Consider the following 23,732-nt stretch of genomic DNA (forward strand, 5'->3'; position numbering starts at 1 on the left):
GCACAAGGTACCGCCAGTGCCTTCCTCAGGGCAGGGATATACTAACTCCTAACCCTGCCTAGTAATGTGTGTATTTTAGTGGAAGTGCTGCTGTCAGGTAAAAGGCTCCAACCACCGCTTCACAATGCCACGTGGAGTTTCGGTTTGGGAGGGCAAGGGAGCAGACACCTCTCGAAGTCAAGGAAGCAAACACGGAGGAGGAATGAGAGCAAGAGGTTGGCAAAGACGCTAGCCAATCCCTGCGGCTCATCTGAGGGATACTGACCTCGGGGAGCTGGGCTCACAGGTGAGAAAGCAGGTCCGGGTCCCAGCAGGCCCGGGCACTGTCCCCAGGCCAGGGCAGCAGTGAGAGGCCTTTCCTCCCGCGTGGCTGGACATCTGCCATCACTGCGGAAGGTAGAGCTGGACTGGACTTGTTTGCCCCAAGGCAGGCAGCTGAAGGTGGGAAAATCCCTCCAGCGGGACACAGGGACTGGGGTCAGTGCTCCGTGCTGAGCAGACCCCTCTGGAGACCAGGGATTATTCCTGGGGTGATTCGGAAGCAACGGCACCTGGAGCCGTCTCCAGGCCGCAGAGCCCTAGCAACCGTCGGCCCAGATTCAAACACATCCCTATCCACTTCCTTTCCAAGGCCACGGACATGGCTGAGAAAGCCTTCCAGCTCAGCAAAGGACTAGGGAAAACCAGGGGGTGTCTGTAGGCCTCGAGGAATGTCACCAAGAAGAGGACGCCACCAGTTCCCATTCCCGGGTGACCTACGCAAAAACCCTCAAGTTATTTCTACACTTAAAGTGAGAATTCATCCAAATACTGGAAATCCCCCTGAAAATACTAAATTTACCTAAGGCAAAAGGGTTGGGATCTCCTCTCTTTTCTCAAATTACATGGAAGGGCTAACAAACGCCCAACCTTCGGGTCAATATACACGAGACCCTTTAATCCAGTGTTCTTCGTGTAAAGAAGGCTGGCATGGGCGTCAGACCTGCCCCTTGTAGCCTCCTCACCTACAGAACAAGAGTGAAACACCACAGACGTGTTCGGTGGGTGCTGCATTCAGTGGGATGAGGCATTGAGGCCTTTAACAGATCCCTCTGCATGAGGCACTCCTTAGGGAGTACTTTTGTAACTTTAACAATAAATTAAGAACTGCCCCTTAGAGCTAGCTCTCCCCTCCATTCTACACCTGGTACCCCCAGTTATGATGAAAGCATGAAGGCTGGGAAAATCTGAGTTGGGCGTAAGCACTTTGTTTTTTAAACTGCACCATCTTTACTAACTCATTACTATCCTGCCAGCCTTATAACACATTAAGAAAATTCAATGGAAACGCAAAATACACAAATTACAAGGCTATCTAAAATTGCGAGAATTTTCAACTCGCGCAAACCCTCAACGTTATATGTGGAAGTAACAGTATACAATGTAACTTTCAAACAACTGGTAGCCCAACTGAGTACACACACCCCCTAAATGTCCTCAGATACTCTATTCAGTATAGAAACTACCCCTAGTGGCCAAAGGATTCTATTAATAATTCCACAAGATCTTAACTTGTTGAAAAGTTAGTCCACGGAGAGCTTTTTCAGAATGGTCTTCAGCACTCAGACTGGGACATTTCCAAAAATTTAAGCTTCAGTGACTAAGTTCAGGCTTCAAGTAAGAAGTACCAAAAGCTATGGAAAGGAAAGTTGAGGCAGTAAAAACAACAACAACAAAGTTCATATTCCATTTGGTTCTTTTTATTAGAAGGTGAGCAATACAGCAAGTAGGGAAATCCCATGGTGAATGGAACCATCACATAAATGCCTTTCTGGAATCCCAACCCTCTACGATCCCCAAAATTGTGCTTTGTGGCTTCAGCAACTTATAAACGGTAAGGGGGAAAATACCGAAAAGGCCACTATTTAATGGTGAAAGGATGAAGCTGTTAGCGGTCCTAACCAGCCTAGGACCCAAAAAGAAAATTAAAATCTGCACAGAGCAAGCAAGCCTCTGCCTGCTGAGAGTAAGGCATCCAGGCACCAACCTGTGAGAGTTCTCAGCGAGCTGAGACGTGCGCGAACGGCGGGGTAGGAGCTGCAGACACACCCGTGGATGGGCGTACACGCCGCCACGCTCCCCAGAGCGAGCAGCGGCTGCTACTGGAGGACGTCTTGAGTGGTGTTAGCTTCATTTTCCTAAGGGTTTGTGCTATGTTGAGCCAGATTCCGCTCCTCCTTTGCAGTGTGGGGCGACCGGGCCCTGGACTGCCGCTTCTGTTGGTGGCGTCACAGGGCTGTGCAGACACACGCCCTGTCCCCCGAGGTGCGTGACCGAAGAGCAAGTGTGGCTTCTGATATGTGCTGCTGCTTCATGAAGCGAAGTGTGCTTCCTCCCAGGTGGGCCCGTCCTGCTGGGCTGGGCTTCCCCATGGGAGTGACACCGCTCATCCTTCTGCCGGCACGGCACCAGCTCACCCACTGAGTCTTTCGCTGAGCCCACCCGGCACCCAGGGCAGTGACCTCACTCAGAATCAAAACTCTCGTAAGTTCTTCGCAAGTTCTTCAATGGATTCTTTCTTCCTGGCTCCCAGCTTTTGCTGGAGATTGGAAGGGGCGAGAAAGTATAACCAAGGAAAAACCCCATACTGAATAAATAGGAGACCCTTCCCATTCCCCCAAACACCCCCTGGAGGCTGCCGACCCCCACACTCGGGGACTCGACGTTCACTGCTAGTCCCCGCCACCCCGAGGATGTAGTTTAACCGCCTGAAATCCTGGCTGAGAGTAAGAAACTGGACTCAAGGGTTATTCTGATGGCCCTCCCATGAGCCCAGGTCAGGATTCCGTGAGCCAGACCCTCCCCTACCGCCTTCTGACACCCTAACAGGGCACCTCTGGGACATGAGCAGCCTTTTTCACTTCGAGCAGCTCTTCAAAGACTTAACAGCTTCCAGGATCTGGCCAGACCCCATGGCAATAACATAGCATTTCCTTGTAAGACTTGCCACCACACTAGCCCTGAAAAGTGGGGTCCTGGGGTGCTGGCCACTCAGGCACTGGCGGGGCAGTGGGCTCTGCTTTAGGGGCATGCCGCTGGCTTTCCTGTTTGTGGAGAGGTGATGCACCTGCCACCCAGGGTCACCAGAACAGCACCACAGGCAAACGCTCTCTCACCCACGTAAATGTGTCAGGGGCACCTGGAATCCCTCTGTGGCTGGCTCCATGCCAGGAACTATGATGCCAGGAAAGGTCGATTTTTATTCCCGGGGGGAGGAAGGGTAGTTTCATGGAGGAAAACGTACAGGGTGGTCCAGAGCTCCACAGCAAGGACACGGAACACTCTCACCCCCGCCCCACCCCTGGCAGCCAGCCGAGTCGCCACCAAGTTGAAGAGGACGCCAGGAAGGGCTGCGATGGGCCCCTGTGCCAACAGTGCCACCCCCCCACCGCCCCTCTGCCAGCCTAAGTGACCTTCCCAAGTAGGCGGCTCTCTCTAATGACACAGTCACTAGAGCCTTGATCTAACACATCCCGTTAGCCTTTCACGCGCTGTTTCCACTGAGAAAACGCACGCTGCTCCCGTCCACCTCGGGGCTCCCGAGGGCTCTCAGGTGCGAGAGCGGCCATGCGACTGCCGGGCTGGGCCGTAGGCTCTGCCCCACCAGGGCCCAAGGTATGCCAGCCTTCAGAAGGCACCCTGGTGCACAAGGCATTATACATTCTGGGGCTGTCACCTGATCATCCTGCCGTCGCTTGTGCAAAATTGAAACAGTGTGTGGTACTTGCATGTTTCATTCTATACAAAAATCGTCCCTCCCTCCCCTACCCCTATGTTTTAAACATTTATATAAATTTTTATTTAAACAGTAAGTTAGAAATCTTATTTACATTAATTTCTTTGTTCTCCCAAAAGCACACCCCCCCCTTATAGGATATAAATGTTCACCGAAACTGGTTTGCGTTACTGTTTTCAGGAGAGAGGAGGGAGAAGAATGAGCCTCCAGCTAAACTGTCCCAACATCTACGAAGAAGCAGGACATGGATCAGAAGCCAGCTTGCCCGGGTCTCACAGTGCCCTCACTCAGCAGACCCAAGAACAAGGCAGGGTTTGGGTCGTCTCTCCTCTTCTCCACCTCTGAGGTGGGATTTATTTTTGTTTTCTCTTCCCAGTCGCAGACCACCTGGAGCCCTGGGGCATCACAAAGCCCACGAGGCTGCCAGGGTTTGGGGCTCCTCCGGTACTGGCGTCACCGGCCAGTGAGGGGGGCCTGCAGGCACCGCAGGCCCTGGTTAAGGGTCACAGTCCCCGGGCACCGGCAGGTATCACAGTGCATCTTCTTCACTGCAGCCTCCGCCGATCATGAAGCGGAACTCCTGGAGGTTCGAGACACCGTGGAAGTGAACGAAAGCGCCGGCCACCACGAAGATGTGGAAGAGCTGATGGGAGTGGAACTGGAGCAGGGCGGGGTGTGGGGGGAGAGAGACACATTGTTAAACGTTGGCAGAAGGTCCTGAAGATCATCTACGCTGAGCAGGGGGCGGGAGTGGATGCCACAGCTCAGATTCCAGGCATCCACAGACCTCGGAGCATGCAGCAGGCATATCACATTCTGCTGAGTTGAAGGCCAGCTGTCCCCACAGAAATCAAGCTGCAGCCCTAAGCTCGAGACATGAACACATGCGTGCCTGACACTGGGGACTTGGCGGACTCGGGGCAGGTGCTGCCAACAGGCCACAAAGCCCTGAGGACCCCGTGATGCCGAGCAGCGGGCGACGGTCAGACACAGGGGTGTTTCCCTCACTGCTGTCATGGACTAGGACATCATTTATATGCTGCTCTCCTAGGAAACAAAGGGACTTCCAGGATGGGGTAGAGGGTCAAAATACCTGCTGGCTAGAGTTTCCTTCAGATCTAAGACGCCAGAATTACATGAAGATACAACATCAAAAGACTAGTAGAGGGGGACTTCCCTGCTGGCGCAGTGGTTAAGAATCCACCTGCCAATGCAGGGGACACGGGTTTGAGTCCTGGTCCGGGAAGATCCCACATGCCGCGGAGCAACTAAGCCCACACGCCACAACTACTGAAGCCCACACGCCACAACTACTGAAGCCCACGCGCCACAACTACTGAAGCCCGTGCGCCACAACTACTGAAGCCCGTGTGCCGCAACTACTAAAGCCCGCACGCCTAGAGCCTGTGCTCCACAACAAGGGAAGCCACCGCAATGAGAAGCCCACGCACTGCAACGCAGAGCAGCCTCCCCGCTCGCTGCAACTAGACAAAGCCTGCGCACGGCAACGAAGACCCAACACAGCCAAAAATAAATAAAATAAATAAATTTATTTTTTAAAAAAGACTAGGAAAGGAACTTCACTGGTGGCGCAGTGGTTAAGAATCTACCTGCCAATGCAGGGGACACAGGTTCGAGCCCTGGTCCGGGAAGATCCCACATGCCGCGGAGGAACTAAGCCCATGCGCCACAACTACTGAGCCCATGCACCTAGAGCCCGTGCTCTGCAACAAGAGAAGCCACTGTAATGAGAAGCCCGTGCACTGCAATGAAGAGTAGCCCCCGCTCGCCGCAACTAGAGAAAGCCCGCGCGCAGCAACAAAGACCCAACGCAGCCAAAAATAAATAAATAAATGTATTTATTTATTATTATTATTATTATTTTAAAAGGACTAGGAAAGCAGGGCCTTCTACTTCCTTCTCAAGTCAGAGGCTGGTCTACAAGCATGTGATGGTTCTGATTAACTCGTTCTGTTGAATGCTAGTTCATATCAAAGGGGGTTATTGCTCAGTGTACCAAGTATCACTTCAAAACTTACACTATTCTCTCATTATAGTCTCAACATGAAAAATGGCAAAACTAATTATCAAGGGAAAGACATTGATTTCAGAAGTGTCAACTAGACGGATCCACAAGCCACTTCCGAAGAAATACTTCCCAGGAAACCAAAGGGGATGCATTTTCCAAAAAGGCGGGGAGGGGTGTGAAAATTTCTCCATATCAGTGTCAAAACCATGATGAGGCAATCTCAGAAAGATAAATTTGATCATTTGAAGTTCCAAAGATGACCTAAGTTAGCATTTTCTTTTATATGAATAGTAAGCTTTGAAGAGACAGAGGACCAGCTCAGTTTGTGATCATCAGTAGCTGCCTGAGGAGCAGAATCCCGGAAGGTCAGATCCCACCTCAGGCAGCACCGCACTGTTGACATGCCTCAGGCCACCTTCAGTTACAAGAGTGTCTGTCTATTGGCCCCTTGTATTTTCTGCCCCTTCTCTCCTCCTTTCTTACCATTAACCACATCTAGTTATCCTACCTCCTCTTCCAGCCAAACACGTGTATCAGTCCCTCATTACAAATCACTGAATTTTGGTATCAAAAAGGACCTTGGTAAAAACCTGGTCTGTCACCCTCATCTCATACACGAGGAAACCAGACGAAGAGGGACTAGAAGACCTGCCATGCCACACAGTATAGGGCACAGGAGCACAGACTGAAATTCCACTCCTGCCATCTAATAGGCAGAGGTGCTGGATAAGGAGTTACCTAATCTCCCGAACCCTCATTTCCCAAGCTGTCGAGTGAAGGCACTGATAGCAGCTGTTACACTTTACGGGGCCAGTGTATCTGACGAGGCCGTCCCTGTAAAGTGCTCCCTCAGCTCTGTGCCAGGCACCACCGCATGTCAGTTACCAATAAACACTAGTCAGTACTGTACTTACTGTCCAGAGAGAGACAAATCATGAGGGAGACTGAGGGCTAGGATACACATATCTGGATTCTGAGTCTGAACCTTCCTCAATTATTCCACTTCCCCGTCTGCCAATAACCCACTAGCAGATGGACGGATAGACACTGACCACCCCTGACCATACTCACCCAGATGTCACACTTGCCGGGAAAGAAGCGCTCGGGGATGCGGGCAGCGTACAGGGCTGCTCCCGTGATATACAGGCTGGCCATCAGCATCAACCAGCCGATCTGCCCTATGGTGGCGGCCTTCAGGAAGCCCTCCGAGATGACATAATGCAAGGTGGGAATGACGCCACTCAGGCCAAGGCCCAAGAACACTCCTGGGAATCGTAAGAACACAGTGAAAACGAGGAAGGAGAACTTTGGCACGGTACCAGTGATTCTGTAAACTGAATACTTCACAGCAGGATGCAACAACATCAGCTTTTTGGTCAAAAGGAAAATGAAGGTTCTTCAAACTCTGTGATTCTGACACGCAAGACAGCACATCTAAGTTCTAAAAAGGAGATCTATTTACAAATGCAAAGAACCTCCTGCTGAGAAAGGCTTAGCTTAACAAGTCAGCAGTATTCAAGGGGTCTGGAATTACGCTGCTGAGTGTTTTAGAAACAGACAGCTCTAGGGGTTTGCTCAAAGCACCCCCAAAGGCTGCTTCTTTAAAGACACAGATACTTTAAAGACACAGTACAGAGCAGTTTTACACACTTCATCTTCCCTTTGAGGCACCAGACATTCCTGGGGGGAGAGTAGGGTGGAAAGGACGGAGGTGGGGATGAGGAAGGGAGAGGGCCCCAGAGCACTGGTCAGATAGTGTGTCAGCAAGGCTCCACCACGGCCGACTGCCCTCAAAACCCTCTACAGCAGTGCTTTTCAAACTTCTGGATATGACCTGGGTTATGAGACAAACTGAGTCTGGATGAGCCTTTTTTTTTTAATGAACTAGACTAAAATAAAAAATGTAAAAAAAAATCAGACTGTGTCAAGTGGAGGGTTAAGTGCCATTTTGTGCAAGTTTTATTATTATTATATATATATGTATATATATAAAATAAGACATGTTTAGGGTTGTAACAGAAAATGTCACGATCCAAAAAAGGTTAAAGGTAACGCGGATCTAAAACCACTGTGAAGGGTGTGGGTCAACAAAGCACCACAGGGACGTCCCTCAGCAGCCAGGAGCTGCTCCCACGTTCTGACACACAGGTAAGAACGACCTTTGCCAAACAAACCACCATCTGGTAATAAGCTTTCTCAACAACAAGGTGCCTATTATTTGCTTTGGATGTTACAAGCAAGCGCCCACCGATGTGCACCAATACCTGTGCACCAATGCCGAGTGCACACTCGTAGATGACACGGGCATCCCCGAGGGCAGAGCAAGGGCAGTGCTGACTCACTATTTCCTACCCCACCCCCCCGAAAGCATCGTGCTCCTATCTCTTCACTGCGCTTCTCCTCCACGTGCTAAGCGGAGGCTGCTCATGGTCGTGCCCATCATTCCCAAAGCCAAAGGCTCAGGAACGTGGTCCCTCTGATGTGCACAGACCGCAGGCCACGCAGCTCCACTCAGCCGGAGCGTTCCCATCTCTCGTGCTCCAGGCTGAACACCACAGCTGAGCACCGCTGGGGAAACCAAGTTCTCTGTGAGTTCACGATCAGCCTCTCTATTCAAAACGTTGTCTTCTTGTCCAATACCTGTTCCCCCCAAGATAGAGGCATATCACAGGAAAGGGGGGGACTGAAACCCAGCAGGACCTGGTGGGGCCCTCCCAGGCACAAAAGCCCTTCCGTGTCCCCCATTTCTTATTTGCAGGAAAAAGGTTTCAGCCTCCTAGACCTTTCCTGAGTTCCAAGGGCAGATTCCAACAGTTACTAATTAGAGGAGTGAGGGAATGCAGAAGCAAAGGCGGAACAGTCAAGAACAACAGTGCAGGAAAGGGGCACACGGTCCGGTTCCTCCTCAAGGGATCCAATCTGATGCATGTCTCAGAGCTCTTCTATAGGAACTGGGGCCCACCCGGTGGAGGATGGTGACTTCAGGCTGAGCACAAGCGCGGGGACCCCAGACTGGCTGCAACCAGAAGGCCAACGACTGAGGTTTCTGGAACACCACCCGGTTACCCCCCCATCAATCAACCAGAGGGAGTTCACACACCATGCAGACCTCCCCCAAATTTTGCCTATAAAAACTGTTCCCCCCAAACCATCAGGGAGTTCAAGTTTTCTGAGCACTAGCTGCCCCAGACTCCTCGTCTGGCGCCTTACAATATAAATGCTGCACTGTCCTCCACCACAAGCCGGTGTCAGCAGACTGGCACGGCAAGCAGACCCAGGTCTGGTTCAGTAACACTTGCAGCCAACCCTGACCACTGCTCACGTGCTCAAAGAAATCCTCAAAAGGGAAGAGGACAGAGTTACAACAGTGCTCATTAACACGAAGTTAATTCTAACTTCTAACCTTCTAGGTAACTGCAGATAAACTGTGGCTTAGACTTTGATACAAAATGGTTTAAAACAAAAAGGTTGAAAGGAAAAGTATTCCTTCTAATACTTCCTGTTCATTCTCAGGAGGTACTGGGTTTGACACTGGGTGGGCAGAAAATTGAAGACACAGCCCTGGCTCCGAGGGGTCAGTCACCAGTCTAGGCCCTCACACAGGAAGTACTCACACAGGAAGGGGCTTTTGGCTTTCCACTGATCTCCAACTAAACAGGCATTATCCTAAATACAAAAAGCCTCTTTATCTCTACATCAGAAAAGATATGTGGTTTAGAACACAATCAGTTGGGAGTGAAGACTTTTTTTTTACACATTTTAAAATGAAAATACATAGGAAAAAAAAATTTTTTTAATTAAAATGAAAATACATAACAAAACAAAAATGACAACAAAAAAAAGAACTAATCACTATAAAAAGTACACCTTGAGCTGAGAAAGACGAATCATTATTTTACAAAGGTTACGGAGCCACAGCCATAAGGACAGTGTATGGGCCTAAACTCATGTACACGGTATTGCCCCAAATACGTCAACTGCAATAGCTCAGCACCCCTCCACTCTGACACCCCTACTACATTACGAGGCCCTCGAGAACAGGAACTGTGATTTCTCCATCTTTGCACCACAAGTACCTCACGTAATGCTTGGGCAACGGTGACCCTTTAACGAAGCCCGGCAAATAGACGCGGGTCCAGCGTGGACCCTCGGCGAGCTCTTACCTGCTCTCACCCCCCGGTACTGCGGGGTAGCGAACATGTCCCACTGGGAGACGATGATGGCTGCGATGCCCAGCACACAGATGACAATCAAGTAGATGAAGCATGGCTGCGGGTTACAGTAGAAAGAGTAATAAAGCCAAGGGACGAAGCTTCCCATAATCAGAAGAGCAATGCCAGAGTAATCCAGCCTAGGACAGAAAAAAGAAAATCCATTTAATGTCAAAAAGTACTGCCTGCTACAGGTTCCGATCAAAGTTCCCAGCGGGTGGTATCAAGGGTTCTGCCACCTCTGCTGGAAGTTCTCCCCTAGCCCATGGACTCTACATCACTGATCAAATATGGACTTTGCAGATACTTACTTAGAGAAGACACGGGAGACCCCTTCTGAGTGGCAGTAGACTGTGTGGAAGAGCCACGAAAAAGAAAGGCAGAGAATGGCCCCCAAGAAGAATAATCCAAAGACCACCTTCTCTTGCACGGGGGCCACAAAGGAGATGTTTGGACGAAACATATAAAAGATCCCCAGGCACAGGAAGAATACGCAACCTAGGAAAGAGTACGGGAAGAGAGAAAGGATTATCCTTTTGAAGATACACTGAAGTGTTATATACTGATTATGTTTTCAATCCTGACATCCAAATCGAAAGTTCCATGAGAACTTTCCTAATTTTTCCAAATAACTGAACCTTATCCAAAATGTTGGTCTACTCCAAATACTGTTGGTATCATATGCTCCTCAGTTTCACAAACTCAGTATACAGAATAACTTACTACTAATCCAAAAAAGAAAATAGACATTGCCTGCTACTTCTCAAAAAACTAGAAGAGAGTGGCAGGGACTTATACTACCAAATGTAAAACAGCTAGCTAGTGGGAAGCAGCCGCATAGCACAGGGAGATCAGCTCGGTGCTTTGTGACCACCTACAGGGGTGGGATAGGGAGGGTGGGACGCAGATGCAAGAGGGAAGAGATATGGGGATATATGTATACGTATAGCTGATTCACTGTGTTATAAAGCGGAAACTAACACACCATTGTAAAGCAATTATACACCAATAAAGATGTTTTAAAAAAAAAAAGATTAAACTAAAAAAGTAGAAAAACCCACTTCTACCTCTAGATCCCATGTGAAATTTCATTTATAAAGTTTTTGGCATTTATGCTGTAGCCCAGGTTTCGAAGGCCCGTTCTGCATTTTCCTGTGCAGTGAATGCTGATACCTCCAAACTCTGCTAGGAAATACAGCTTTTCTCCACCAATAGCTGTCTAGGAACCTCATGCTTCTCTGGTCCTCACCCGTTGGCCCAACAGATTGGGGAGTTAAGGACAGTGAAATGCCCATTTGGGCCATTTCATAACCAGTTTTTAAACTGTTCTTCACAGTGAGATACCATGTTCTTATTGCCTAGGGAAAGGCCACTTAACACAAGACTGGCACAGAAATTAAGAAGTTAAACATTGACTAAGTGCTTCTGTTCGATCCATTTAATAAAGCATTCACCCTCGAGCAGAAGTCAGCAACAAACCTGACTGTCTATTCTGCTTTCACTGCACTAGCAGTCTGGAACTTGCAGTCACAGAGGAAATCAAATGCGGGGTAAGAAATGCACATCAAATCGGGTCAGGCCAGACTATTCAGTATATTCACAAGGTTGTGTGATCATCACCACCATTTAATTCTAGAACGTTTTCATTACCCCAAAAAGAAGTCCTATACCTGTTCAGCCATCTCCCATTCCCCACTAGACAACCCTAGGCGACCACTAACTTACTTTCTGTCTCTATGGATTTCCCCATCCTGGGTATTTCATGTACATGGATCACACCATACTTGGCCTTTGTGCCCAGCTCCTTCCACTTCGCATGTTTTCAAGGCCCACCCGTGCTGTAGCACATTATCAGCAGTCCACCCCTTCTATGGCCATTATGTGGATTATACCGCATTTTATTCACCCATCAGCTGATACATGGGCTGTTTCCACTTTCAGCATTATTATGAATAATGCTAAGAACATTCATGTACACATTTTTGTGTGAACATGTTTTCAATTCTCTTAGATATATACCTAGAATTAAAATTGCCAGTAACTCTGTTTAACTTTCTGAGGAACTGCCAAAGTATTTTCTGTGGGCTGCCCCATTTTACCTTCCACCAGCAATGCACGTGAGTTCTAGCCTTTCCACATCCTGGCAAGGACTCGTTATTTTCCATGTTCGTGAGAGCAGCCATTCTAGTGACTGTGAGGCAGCAGCTCACTGCGCCTCCCTCAAACGACCCAGGATGCTGAGCACCTTTCGTGTGTTCACTGGCCACTTGTACGTCTATTCCGATGCTTTCCCCATTTTAAAAGCTGAGTTGTCTTTTTATTGTTTATTTGTAAGAATTCTTCACTAGACCCTTACCAGATATGTGATTTGCAAATATTCTCCCCCATTCTGTGGGTTACCTTTTTACTTTCTTGATAATGTCCTTTGACATACAGAAGTTTTTATTTTTTTAATTTTTTGGTCACGCTGCACAGCATGTGGGATCTTAGTTCCCTGACCAGGGATCGAACCCATGGCCCCTGCATTGGAACTGTGGAGTCTTAACCACTGTACCGCCAGGGAAGTCCCAGAAGTTTAAAATTTTTTTTAGTATTTTATTTATTTGGCTGCGTCAGGTCTTAGTTACAGCATGCGGGCTTCCCTCTAGTTGTGGCGTGTGGGCTCAGTAGTTGCAGCATGCGGGCTTAGTTGCCCCACAGCATGTGGGATTTTAGTTCCCCGACCAGGGATTGAACCTGTGTCCCCTGCGTTGGAAGGCGGATTCTTAACCACTGGACTACGAGCAAAGTCCCAAGTTTTTAATTTCGATCAAGTCCAATTTATTTTTTCTTTGGTTGCTTATGCTTTAGGTGTCAATTCTAAGAAACTGTCACTTAATCCAAGGTCACAAAGATTTACATCTATGATCTCTCCTAATGGGTTCATAGTTTTAGCTCTTATGTTTAGGTCTTTGATCCATCTTAATTTTTCTATATGGTGTGAATAAGAAGTCCAACTTCATTCTTTTGCATAATAGTTACTCAGTTTTTCCCAACATCATTTGTTGAAAAGACTGTTCTCTCCTCCACTGCATTCTTTCTTTAATGTGCAATCATGATGGAAAGAAATATCACAGATCACATTCTGCTTCAAGACAAACTGAAACTGAACTGTGAATATTCTAAGTAATGACTTCCAAAAGTCAGCTTACTTCTATTAAATATTACCTTCCTCTCCACGCTCATTAAAACGTTATAACCCATTCTGTACAGTGCCTTTTCCTTTGCCTGGTTTAAGGACATGTCTAAAAATCTAGTAGAGAGAAATACAACCTAGCTATAATAAAACCATCATGTCATCGAGGACTACCACAGAGACAACCACTGAGAAACTTCATCATTAGAAATCCAGAAAACAAAAACGGCAAATCCAAAATACATTTTTTAAGTTCCGTCCTTACCCTCAATTACACTGGTGGGGGGAGAAACAGAATGATCACATTGTATCACTGCTGTTACATACCTAAGAGATGTGTCCAGATGTTGCCTGTCTCAGTGTGTATTCTGAAAATGCTCTTAAAACAGGCCCGGAAAGAAGGCATCGGGGGCCGGTGTCCATGCAAGAGGAAGTCGTTATCCTTGAGCCAGTCGGGTAGCACATCATGAGGGATCACTCGCCACCGACCTTCCCAGACCTGGAAGAACATTAGCAAATACGTCGGAGTTTAATGTCTACTGAGCAATACTGACAGCTATCTCTTACCACACTGGCTGATAATGAGAAAAAATACCTTATCTTTAGAAAGACAAATAACATTCAAAGGTATAATGTCCTATATTCTGAGGTTTTAAAAACTTGACTGAGGAAAAACATTTTTTAAAGACAGGGGATGGGGGGGGCGGGGACAGGACTTTTCTTAGGAAAAGGGAAGAGCAAATGAAATGAAGTTATAGAAAATACCCAAAAAGAGTGCTTTCAAGCTCTGTTTCAATCTGGCTAAAGGTAGAGTGAGGGGGCTGAAGTCCCACCCATACAGACGCCCCACCCCTCCTTCATCCTCCACCACAGACTTTACCTCTGAAAAATCCCTGTCGTGTTAAATAAGACCATTTTTATACTTACTATCCCTGTTGGTGAAAGAAGAACCTAGAATCACACTTATGTACCTTCTGCTAAAGTCTCTCCCTCTCCCTTACTCTTTCTCTTCCCATCACAGCAAATACGGCAAGTGGAGAAGAGCACAGGTGTCAGAAAACCTTGGATCTCTGCCATTAACCAGTTGAATGAGCTTTAATTAATGACAAAATCCTCAAGCCTCAGTGTCTGCATTTATAAAACAAGGACACGAGTGCTTCGATCACTTGGTGAGGAAGCTGTGAGGATCACAGGAAATGACCCAAAGCACTTCATAAATGAGGCAGCAAACCCCAGCATCCCCGCCAAAGGTGATGCGCAGTCCTGCCTGTCCCCGCAGGCTGCCACCTGAGAGCTGATGACCAACGCTGCGGAGCCGGCAAAGGGGCTCAGCCCTCCTGCCTTCCAGGTCCCCCCTTTCCTCGCCGTCAGGCCCCCATCAGACTCTAAAGGAAAGGGATCAGGAGTGTGGAAGCCCCTCCGAAAAAGTGTGTGTCTTCACTCTGCTCCTAATCATGTCTCTCAGCCCAGCGAGCTCACACCACAAAATTGCTTAAGCCTAACATCTAACCTGCTTCTGCTGAGCCAAAAAGATGCAAGGAAGGATGCAGTAGCATGTCTACCTGTGGCTTCCACTCTGACATCGACACCCCTGTGGCCAGCAGCACGGCTGAACCCCACACCTGCCAGCCACCATGCTCACCCTTTCCCTCCACAAGAGTCTGCTGTCCTCTGCTCCCCCTAATCCTTCCTTAGGGGTGTTTTCAGAGAACTGATCCTCTGTGGAACTCCAAAGGGAGTGGGCACAAACAACTGAAGAATAGCAGTGACACTCTTCACACTCAAACTTACTCTCCCTTCTCTCCCTACCCTCCCCGCTGGCCCTTTCACCTTCCAACTCAAAACCTGAGGCCTGGGCTAATCTGGCCATTCCCTGCTTGCTCCTAACATACAACAAAATAAAATAATTTGTTACAAGATGCTGCTACTCTGTTTTATTTTGGGAGAATTTTATTTTCTAAGATAGAAATCAATCCTCCCCTCCCTCAAGGCAGTTCACAACATGGAAACAGCTCTGCTGTGATCATATGAAAAGTGCTACTGTGTCATCCACCACACAGCCAAAATAGTCCAAAAGAATGCCAAGTTTCTTACATGCTTACACGGTCAGAGCGACCTTCCCCATTGTTTCTAAACAAACATTCTGGTGTCTAAAGACTGGGCCAAGGAGCTGTGCTTTCATAATTATACTGTATTAGTGTCATTTTCAGACACTGCACCCACGTGGCTCAACTTGCAGTGTAGCCAAACACCAACCCAAACAGGTATTCTCTTTCCCCTCCTGGGGAAGAATAAGGTCACAGCTTAGTCAAAGACACATCTATTTATAAGCTTGACAAGGACAATGCCTAAATCAAACATCTCAGCAATGGTCCACGAGGTTTGTGTTAGACCATATAATGCACAAAACTTAATTTACAAAAGTGACCCACAGAACACCTCCGATCCCACATGACGATGCTCGTAAACAGCATCTACTGAAGGCTGGGAAAGAGACACCAAGATCAAGCTTGGATGCTCCGTAAGCCTAAATGGTCTTGTTCCCTATCCCTACAAGAAAAGCTTTCCCCAAAGGGAAAGTACCTGGACCAGCAAGGTGACAGGACACTTCATTCTAAACTGTCTACTTGCTTCCAATCCAAGAAAGAACCCTGTGTCATTAGGTTTATCAAGGACGGTCTGGTGCTGGGCCACAGTGTGTGGGGCGACCCACGAAGCCTCTCCCTGTGATCACAGACACACTGCTAGCGGATGATAAGGGGCTGGGAATAATCACTACTTTTCCTTCAGTAAATTACAGTCTGTAGCAAAAAAGTGCCCATTTATTCTCCCATTAGCTTTTAAACTGGAAAGTTTTATCTGCTTTATTCTCTACTCTTGGTTCAGAAGGGAGAACAAAAAGACAGTCAAGTTAGCTACAGGACCCCACGGATCCATTAATGTAAAAGTCCCTAATGGCCAGACACTGAATATTGACTTTGAGATTTAACACCAAACTTGCTTTTTGAAAAACAAAATATATCTTTTCTATCCTTTTGTGCCGATTCTCCAGAGACACTGATTACTAGAATGGGTCTATTGTTTTGCTTGGCTTTTTCTTCACCAGTTTTCAAACAATGATGCAAATTTCCGAGGCTCTGAAAGTAGATCCGTAAATGTTTAGACACCCCTCCCCCTCCCCCCCCTCCCCCCACCCCCCAATCCTCTGTCTTGGAAGAGATGTCTATATCCAGATTATAACATTCTCTTCTCAGCTCTGGTCCAAAGTATAGGACTCTAAGTCAACTGGCCCCAATTATTTCTAGAATCATTATGAATGTAGGAAAACCTAAATTTAGTTTTCAGGATCTACGACTACACGCATAAAAAGTCTTGGTTTCATAAAACTCATGAAAAAGCTAAGTGTCAGAAAAATTTTTCTCTAAATGATCAAGAGTCCTTCAAAAATGTTTAATAAATGAATTTACACACACACACACACACACACTGAATTGTGTTGACCTGAGGTCATACCTGCCAGGGCTCCTACAGAATGGACCGAGCGGCTATACCCGTACCAGGGTCCCTGACCATTTTCTCTAAACAAGCAACCCCAATTCCAGTTACCATTTTAGGGGGGAAAAAATCCCCACATGGATCCTAATGAATCAGAAAACATACCAGCTACACTGAAGATACCAGACGTGTGTGAAAACTATGTGAAGAGGAGTCTGATTAGCCACACGGTCCCTAAGAAGAGCAGCACACTCGCTATCACAGCGGAACAGATTCAAGGCACTTGGAGATGGCACTCCAGCATCTCCAGGCATCGAACCCCCCCAACTTTTTCATTCTGTCTTGTCTAAATGGTCAACAAGACATCTACTCTGTGAACCTATTTTCAGGAAAGCCTTGCTTCCCAGCTGGATAATGTAGTGCTATCAAACCTTTATCACGGCTGTGCAGGCAAACAGAACCTGTGCCTTGAACAGGGTTAAAGTCTTGACACTGCTTCTGCCCCCCACACCACCACACGCCTCTCTCCTTAAAGTTTCCTGTTTGGGAAGGACTAAACATACAGCACGGAAACAACAAGAAAGGGCCACCTTACCTTGCACACAAACTCTTCCATCCTCTCCATGGCGTGGTGGGCTTGTAAGAGGGGGGACATGCCCATAAACCCCTCGTCCTCCTGAGACGCTCCATCATCGCACCGACGTTCCTCCAAGCTCTGCAAGGCAATCACAGAAACAGTCAGGGACAGAGACCAGGAGCCAAAGGAACCAAACAATACCTTTTCCTTGAAGAATTACAATGAAATTCTCTCAAGGTCAAAACAAGGCTCAGACAAGTAACAATATAGGAAGCAAGGTCTGTTTATTATAGAATGGTTATGAGTACTGAAAATGAACAAGAGGTGCCTGATTCTTCTCTGACAGACAACTGAACTATGGCAGCAGCATTCCTATTCAAGGAGTAGCCTTGAATGCTTTTTTATTTTAAGAATTATACCCATAGACCACATAATACTATTACACATATGAAGTTGAGAGATTATTGAGGGGAAATCTCCAAGAATCCCACCTGGCACGTGTAAAATAAATACAATGTGGTAAGTGCTCTAGGGGAAAAGAAAGAAAGGAGGAAAAAAACTACATTTACCAAATTCTTAAAATACACTGAGCACAAAGAAAAGGCCATCTAACTTAATCCTGACAACCACCTTACTAGAATAGTATTCTTATCAAAACATATAAAGAACATTAGGCAAAGAGGTTAAGTAAGTGGCCCAAGGTTAAAACTAACAAAGTGGAAAAGTAAAAAAGACGAAACCCATCGTCTTTCCACACAGGTGAGGAAATGATCACTGTGTCTGGGGAAATGCAGGAAGATGTGACAGCCTGCAGTCTCCAGGTCAAGGTGCCTGCTGGTTTAGACAAAATGAAGTTGTAAGAAGGGCAATGGACTAGAACTCAGGAGATGCCAGGAGTAAGCCTGGTTTAACCGCTAACGTCGATGGTTTTCTAGACAGGTCTCTCAACCTTTCTGAGCCTCAATTTTTCTCATTTCCATCTAAAAGGAGAAGTTTAAATCTCTCCAGTCTTCTCCATTCTCTAAAATTTGGTGGTTCTGTCACTCAGTGAATAATGACACCACAGGAAAGTACTTCCTAAGCTAAGTGTCTGCCAGGTGAACAGCACTGCCCCCATAACTGCATGAGGGGGTGAACTGCAATCAGAAAACTAACCGGGGACGCTGAGCACACGGAGCTCATCTACCACAAAACGTGAATTTGAACACGTTTCTAAAGAAATCCTAAGATTTTACTTTCTTCACTTTTCAAGATAACTAAAGGCTATTAGGCAGCATGTGAGACATGCTATGCACCCAATCTCAATTTTTTTTTAATTATGTTCTCCAAGAAAACCATCTTGAATCTGCTTCTCTAGTATTCTCACCAAGAAAACACCCTCCCCTTCTCTACTTACCTAAAACTTACCTTCCTGCCCCTCCATGCCAGCCCATCATCATGTTCCTGTTTAAACCTCTTAACTACTCTCGCATAGTGTTTCTCTACCTTTCCTTCAAGAAGGTTCCATGTTTCCCTCCCACACCCCTCCACAGCCCCTCTACCTTTCTAGGAACATTTTTTAGATTGCTTCCCCAATTCCTGTGAAATTTCAATAACACAGATATTAACACAGCCGTCTGGAGGGCTACAAACCATTGTAACATTTCAATGTGTTTCACTCCCCGCAAACAAGAAGCCATTTTCACCAGAAAATGTAGGCACCACCTAACCCATCACACGCCTCCTCTTCTGAATTTCTTCAGCACTTCAGGTCCAGACTGCTCACTTGACAACTGATGTACAGCTCCTGTTCACTGCCTTACACTGTTTTAGTTCATATTTGACAGAATGTTGCTTTTTCACAGTAACGCTTCCTAAACTAGATTTTAAGTGTATGTTTGTCTTCTTCCATTGCTCCCAGAACAGCTGTGCCAATATTTTATATACTTACGAAGTTGCTAGATTAATTGATGCTTTAAAAGATTTAAGGATTGTGCCTTATTAAACAAAATAAAAGTGATAAAATTCCATTAAATCATCAATTATATGAAAACTGAAAATAGACAACAGCTTGAAATGATTAGCGGACTGATTTTTTTAAGTATAAAATGTAAATTTATATAAAACATAAAATAGGTCCAATATTTATGCATGTTTAACATGTAGTTCATTCTTCACAAAGAGAAACAGAAACATGGATTCAATCTTGATTCTCAGACAAATAAATCATGCCAGCAGTTTCCAATAAAACTACAAATAAGCACGCAGAACACAGTTAAATGTTTCCTGTACTATCAAAAGTAAAACCTGACTAAGTTGCAGGCAGTCTGCGATACCAACGGGGTCAAGTGCACTTGGATCCACGGAGGACCACTGACAGGGAAAGGCAAGGCAGCCTCACTGGCAGAAGCGAAGGCACTTCACATAGGTGACCTTTACTACAGACTGAGGAAAGGAAAATGAGGAGAGGGCACCTCTCTGGGTGGGCACCCACCACTGTCCACGTCTACAGGAAAGAGAGATGAACTCATCAACTTCCCATAGCAGGGAGGAGGAGAACAATGGCACTGCTATGGGGGAGGACAGCTTTGATTCTCAGCAGTGCTTAACACATGTTTATTACAAGAAAACAGAAAACATTGAGAATGCAAGATGTATGGTCTCAGTTGAACACCGAACAGAGGAAAAAACTGTTTATTCACTTAAACAGTTTTTAGGAAAAGTTGGCTTGCCAATGGATAAAAGTGACTCTGAAGCCAGATAAACCTTGACTAATGATAAATTGTGTGATCTTTGACAAAATTATATACAATCTCAATAAGCATCAGTTTCCTCATCTGCAAAATGATTTTAACAACACTGTACTACACTGCACATCTGTTTAAGGAACAAAGATAATGAATAAAAGAAACTATCCCAGGGCCTAGGACTCCGGCAATAAATAAGTGATGGTCTTTCTCATGATGATGGGCTACGTGCTGAGAACACTGAAGTAGGTGCCACAGCCTAGTGGGGAAGGCACCCCTGTAAGTAAAACAAACAAACAACAAAAAAACCATAGCAATGAGCTAGTCTATAGTATGGACAAGGTCTGATGCAAACAGAAAAGAGAAAAGTTAACTCTGGCACTGCTAGAAAGTTTTCCAGAAAGGTAACATCTGAGGCAAGCCCTGGAAAATGCATTAAGAGTTCACCAGTCAGACATGACAGGGAAAGGTAACAGCCCGAATCCAAAAACACAGAGGGAAGAAAAAGCTCCAAACAAAGAGCACAGAGGTTAGCACAGCTCTGGCAACAAAGCAAACGTGATGTGAGGCCAAAGGAGGTGAGTAAGGAAACAATCCAAATGCCTGTGGATGAGGGAAGAGACCCAGCCTAGCTAACAACAGAATACTAGTCAGTCATAAAAAGGAATGAAGAGTGGATACAGAAGACGTGGTGCATATATACAATGGAGTATTACTCAGCCATTAAAAAGAATGAAATAATGCCATCTGCAGCAACATGGACGGACCCTGAGATTGTCACACTGAGTGAAGTAAGTCAGACAAAGAGAAATATCGTATGCTCACATGCAGAATCTAAAAAAAAATGATACAAATGAACTTATTTACAAAACAGAAACAGACTCACAGACTTAGAGAACAAACTTATGGTTACAGTGGGGGGTGATAGTTAGGGAGTTTGGGATTGACATATACACACGGCTATATTTAAAATGGATAACCAACAGGGACCTACTGTACAGCACAGGGAACTCTGCTCAATATTCTGTAACAACCTAACTGGGAAAAGAGTTTGAAAAAGAATAGATACATGTATATGTATAATTGAATCACTTCCTTGTACACCTGAAACCAACACATTGTTAATCAACGATACTCCAACATAAAATAAAAAGTTAACCAAAAAAAAAAGGAATGAAGTTCTGGCGCAGGCCACCACAGGGATAAACTTTGAGAACATCACGCTCAGTGAAATGCACCCCACACAACAATTCCACTTACATGAAATACCTAGAATAACCAAATTCACAGAGACAGAAAGTAAACTAGAGGTTCCCAAACACTGGGCTGGGGGGAGGAAGGAATGAAGAGTTACTCCTTAAGTCTTTCTGGGGTGATGAAAAACTTTGGAAGTAACAGTAATGGTTGCACAACATTGTGAATACGATTAGTGTCACTGAACTATATACTTTAAAGGGGTCAGAATGGCAAATTTTACATTATAAATTTTGCCATAATAAAAAATTTTTAAAGAAGGTAAAGACATACAATGTAGCTTTATTAATAATAGTGAAAAACCAGAAATAACCCAATTGTCTAACAATAAGAAACTGGATAAACAGGTGTGATAGATTTATATAACAGAATACTCTTCCGTAATAAAGAACTGACACAAAACAATATGGGTGAGTAGCAGAAACATGCCAAGTGAAAGAAGCCATTATTAAGACAGTGTGTATCACATGATTCCATTTGTATCAACGTCAGCAACAAGCAAAACAAATCTACTGTGGTAGGAGTCACAATAATGGCAACCACTGGGAATGGGGGTGAGGGAGGGGTTACTGACTGGAAGGGCATAAAGGGAAGTTTCTGAATGATGGAAATAATCTGAATCTTGATCTGCGTGGTCGTCACACATATGTAGTGTCACTGTGCTATATATCTAAGATTTGGGCATTTTAAACACATTTTAATGTGTTTAAATTACCCCATAATACAATGTTTGTGTAAATCATACCTCAATAAAATGCTTAAAAATAAAAAAAAATTAAAAAACGGAGGGAGAGGAATGGAGGTGGAGTTCGGTAGGAACCAGCTCCTTAAAAGCTTCTGATGCTCCTGGGCTTCAGGCTTTACCCTGCAGGCAGGGCTGAGCATTTAATGGATATGAGAGCAGGGCAAGCTGAGCACTAGACTTGCATTTGGAAACTATCACTTTGGCAACAGAGAGAAGGTCTGGTTGAAGAAGGGAAACAGGAAAGGAGAGAAATAAATTAAGAAAATACTTTAAAAGTCTAAAGCAGGTTGATCTCAGCTAGGGGGAATTTTACCCCCCCCTCCCAGGGGACATCTGGCAATAACTGGATTCACTTTTACATGTCACAAGTGGTGGGAATGCTACTGGCATCCAGTAGGTAGGGGCCAGGATACTGTTAAACATCCTACAATGGCAAAATGTCACCAGGGAGTGAGAAACTCTGATCTAAAGAAATAAGAGAGGGTCTATACACCTCAAATTATGTATGTCACAGTTCAATACTGTGTTCACATCAGAAAAAAAAAAAAACATCAGATTCTTCTCTGTGAAAGATGCTAATAAGTGAGCTACTTACTAATAAGTGGTTACTAGTGCCGGGGCTAAATGGTAAGCATTCATTCAAAAAACTCAAGAAGTATTCACTGAGCGGCTACCACTTTAGAGATGAGAAACCTGAGGTTAAATGATGTGTTCAAGGTAACACACCTAGAGTCAGAAATTCAACTCAGGTCCACAGAGTTCCTGCTCTATTCATTCCCCTCACACAGTTTTCTAGTTATGAAACGGCCTGTTTCTGTGGGTAACAGACATTGGGCCAAAAGGCCACGACACATACAGACAGCCCTCGTTCCACATGGTAGCTCAGGATGTACAAACTGTGCAAGCCAAAATCACGTTTGGCAATCTTAATGACCAGTGGGGACTATGCATGACCTGAACAAAATGCTGTCAAAACATTAAAATCTCTGTCAGTTTTACATGTACAAAGAAATAGACTAGTGAAAACCAGTATTTATTTAGCATGCTATATTTTAGAACAGAAACACTGAGAATTAACTGTTTATTGGTTAAAAAAAGTTACCAAGAGTGATGTGAGCAGTGTGTGCCTTCTTGTTTAACTTATAACACACAGTGAGCATATTCTCTATGCCTTGGCAAACTGTCGTACTTTCTAAGTTTGGATCAGGGTTTCAACGTTTTATTCTTTGCACTTTCAAAGTCATGAACCATCCTTAGGCACTCCTTTCATCTGACCTTTCTGCCTGCCACTGGCCATCCACATCCTCTGTCACACGATACTCCTTTATGGCGACAAGCCTGCCCTCACTAAGATCCTCTGGCTGCAGATCTAGAATCTCTTTAAGTGGCGGCACGCAGTGCCAACATTCCCACAGTCAGCTATTGCTTCTCTAACTCCTATTTATGTTTGACTTGATTTTCACGTTCGCCATTATCACGTTCATTTCTTTGCTTCACTTTTATCTTTGTCAGCCTATTCCCTCTTTTGATTATCCATTTTTATAAAGGGTCGCATGGGTTTATCACTGGGAAGCAACACACTTTGCTGTCTCATGGATTAAGTGAGTAACAGATGTACACTGACCAGTCACTGACAGACTTTCAAAGAAGTCATCAATACAATGAACATCTACTATTTGCACCATCATCTGTGGACTGGAGAGACAGCAGAGAGTTGGTACTTTAAGAATTACTGACAGTAAATA

At 45.6% G+C, this 23,732-nt stretch overlaps 1 protein-coding gene across 3 annotated transcripts in view; it reads right to left on the reverse strand.

Moving 5' to 3' along the window:
- Positions 1-1,717: 1,717 nt before the first annotated feature.
- The window catches only part of ADIPOR2 (adiponectin receptor 2), a 52,076-nt gene continuing 30,061 nt past the window's right edge, over positions 1,718-23,732 (reverse strand). For all 3 annotated transcript variants that reach the window (XM_004278984.4, XM_033404187.2, XM_033404188.2), the window contains 6 exons: positions 17,281-17,400; positions 13,518-13,689; positions 10,327-10,513; positions 9,968-10,155; positions 6,876-7,069; positions 1,718-4,433 (listed from right to left, as the gene is read on the reverse strand). In XM_004278984.4, coding sequence (XP_004279032.1) covers positions 4,305-4,433; positions 6,876-7,069; positions 9,968-10,155; positions 10,327-10,513; positions 13,518-13,689; positions 17,281-17,400 — 990 coding nt within the window. In that variant the 3' untranslated portion in view covers positions 1,718-4,304. The remainder of the gene's footprint in view (positions 4,434-6,875; positions 7,070-9,967; positions 10,156-10,326; positions 10,514-13,517; positions 13,690-17,280; positions 17,401-23,732) is intronic.

The sequence above is a fragment of the Orcinus orca genome, chromosome 11 (assembly GCF_937001465.1).
Source record: "Orcinus orca chromosome 11, mOrcOrc1.1, whole genome shotgun sequence".
Classification (NCBI taxonomy): Eukaryota; Metazoa; Chordata; class Mammalia; order Artiodactyla; family Delphinidae; genus Orcinus; species Orcinus orca.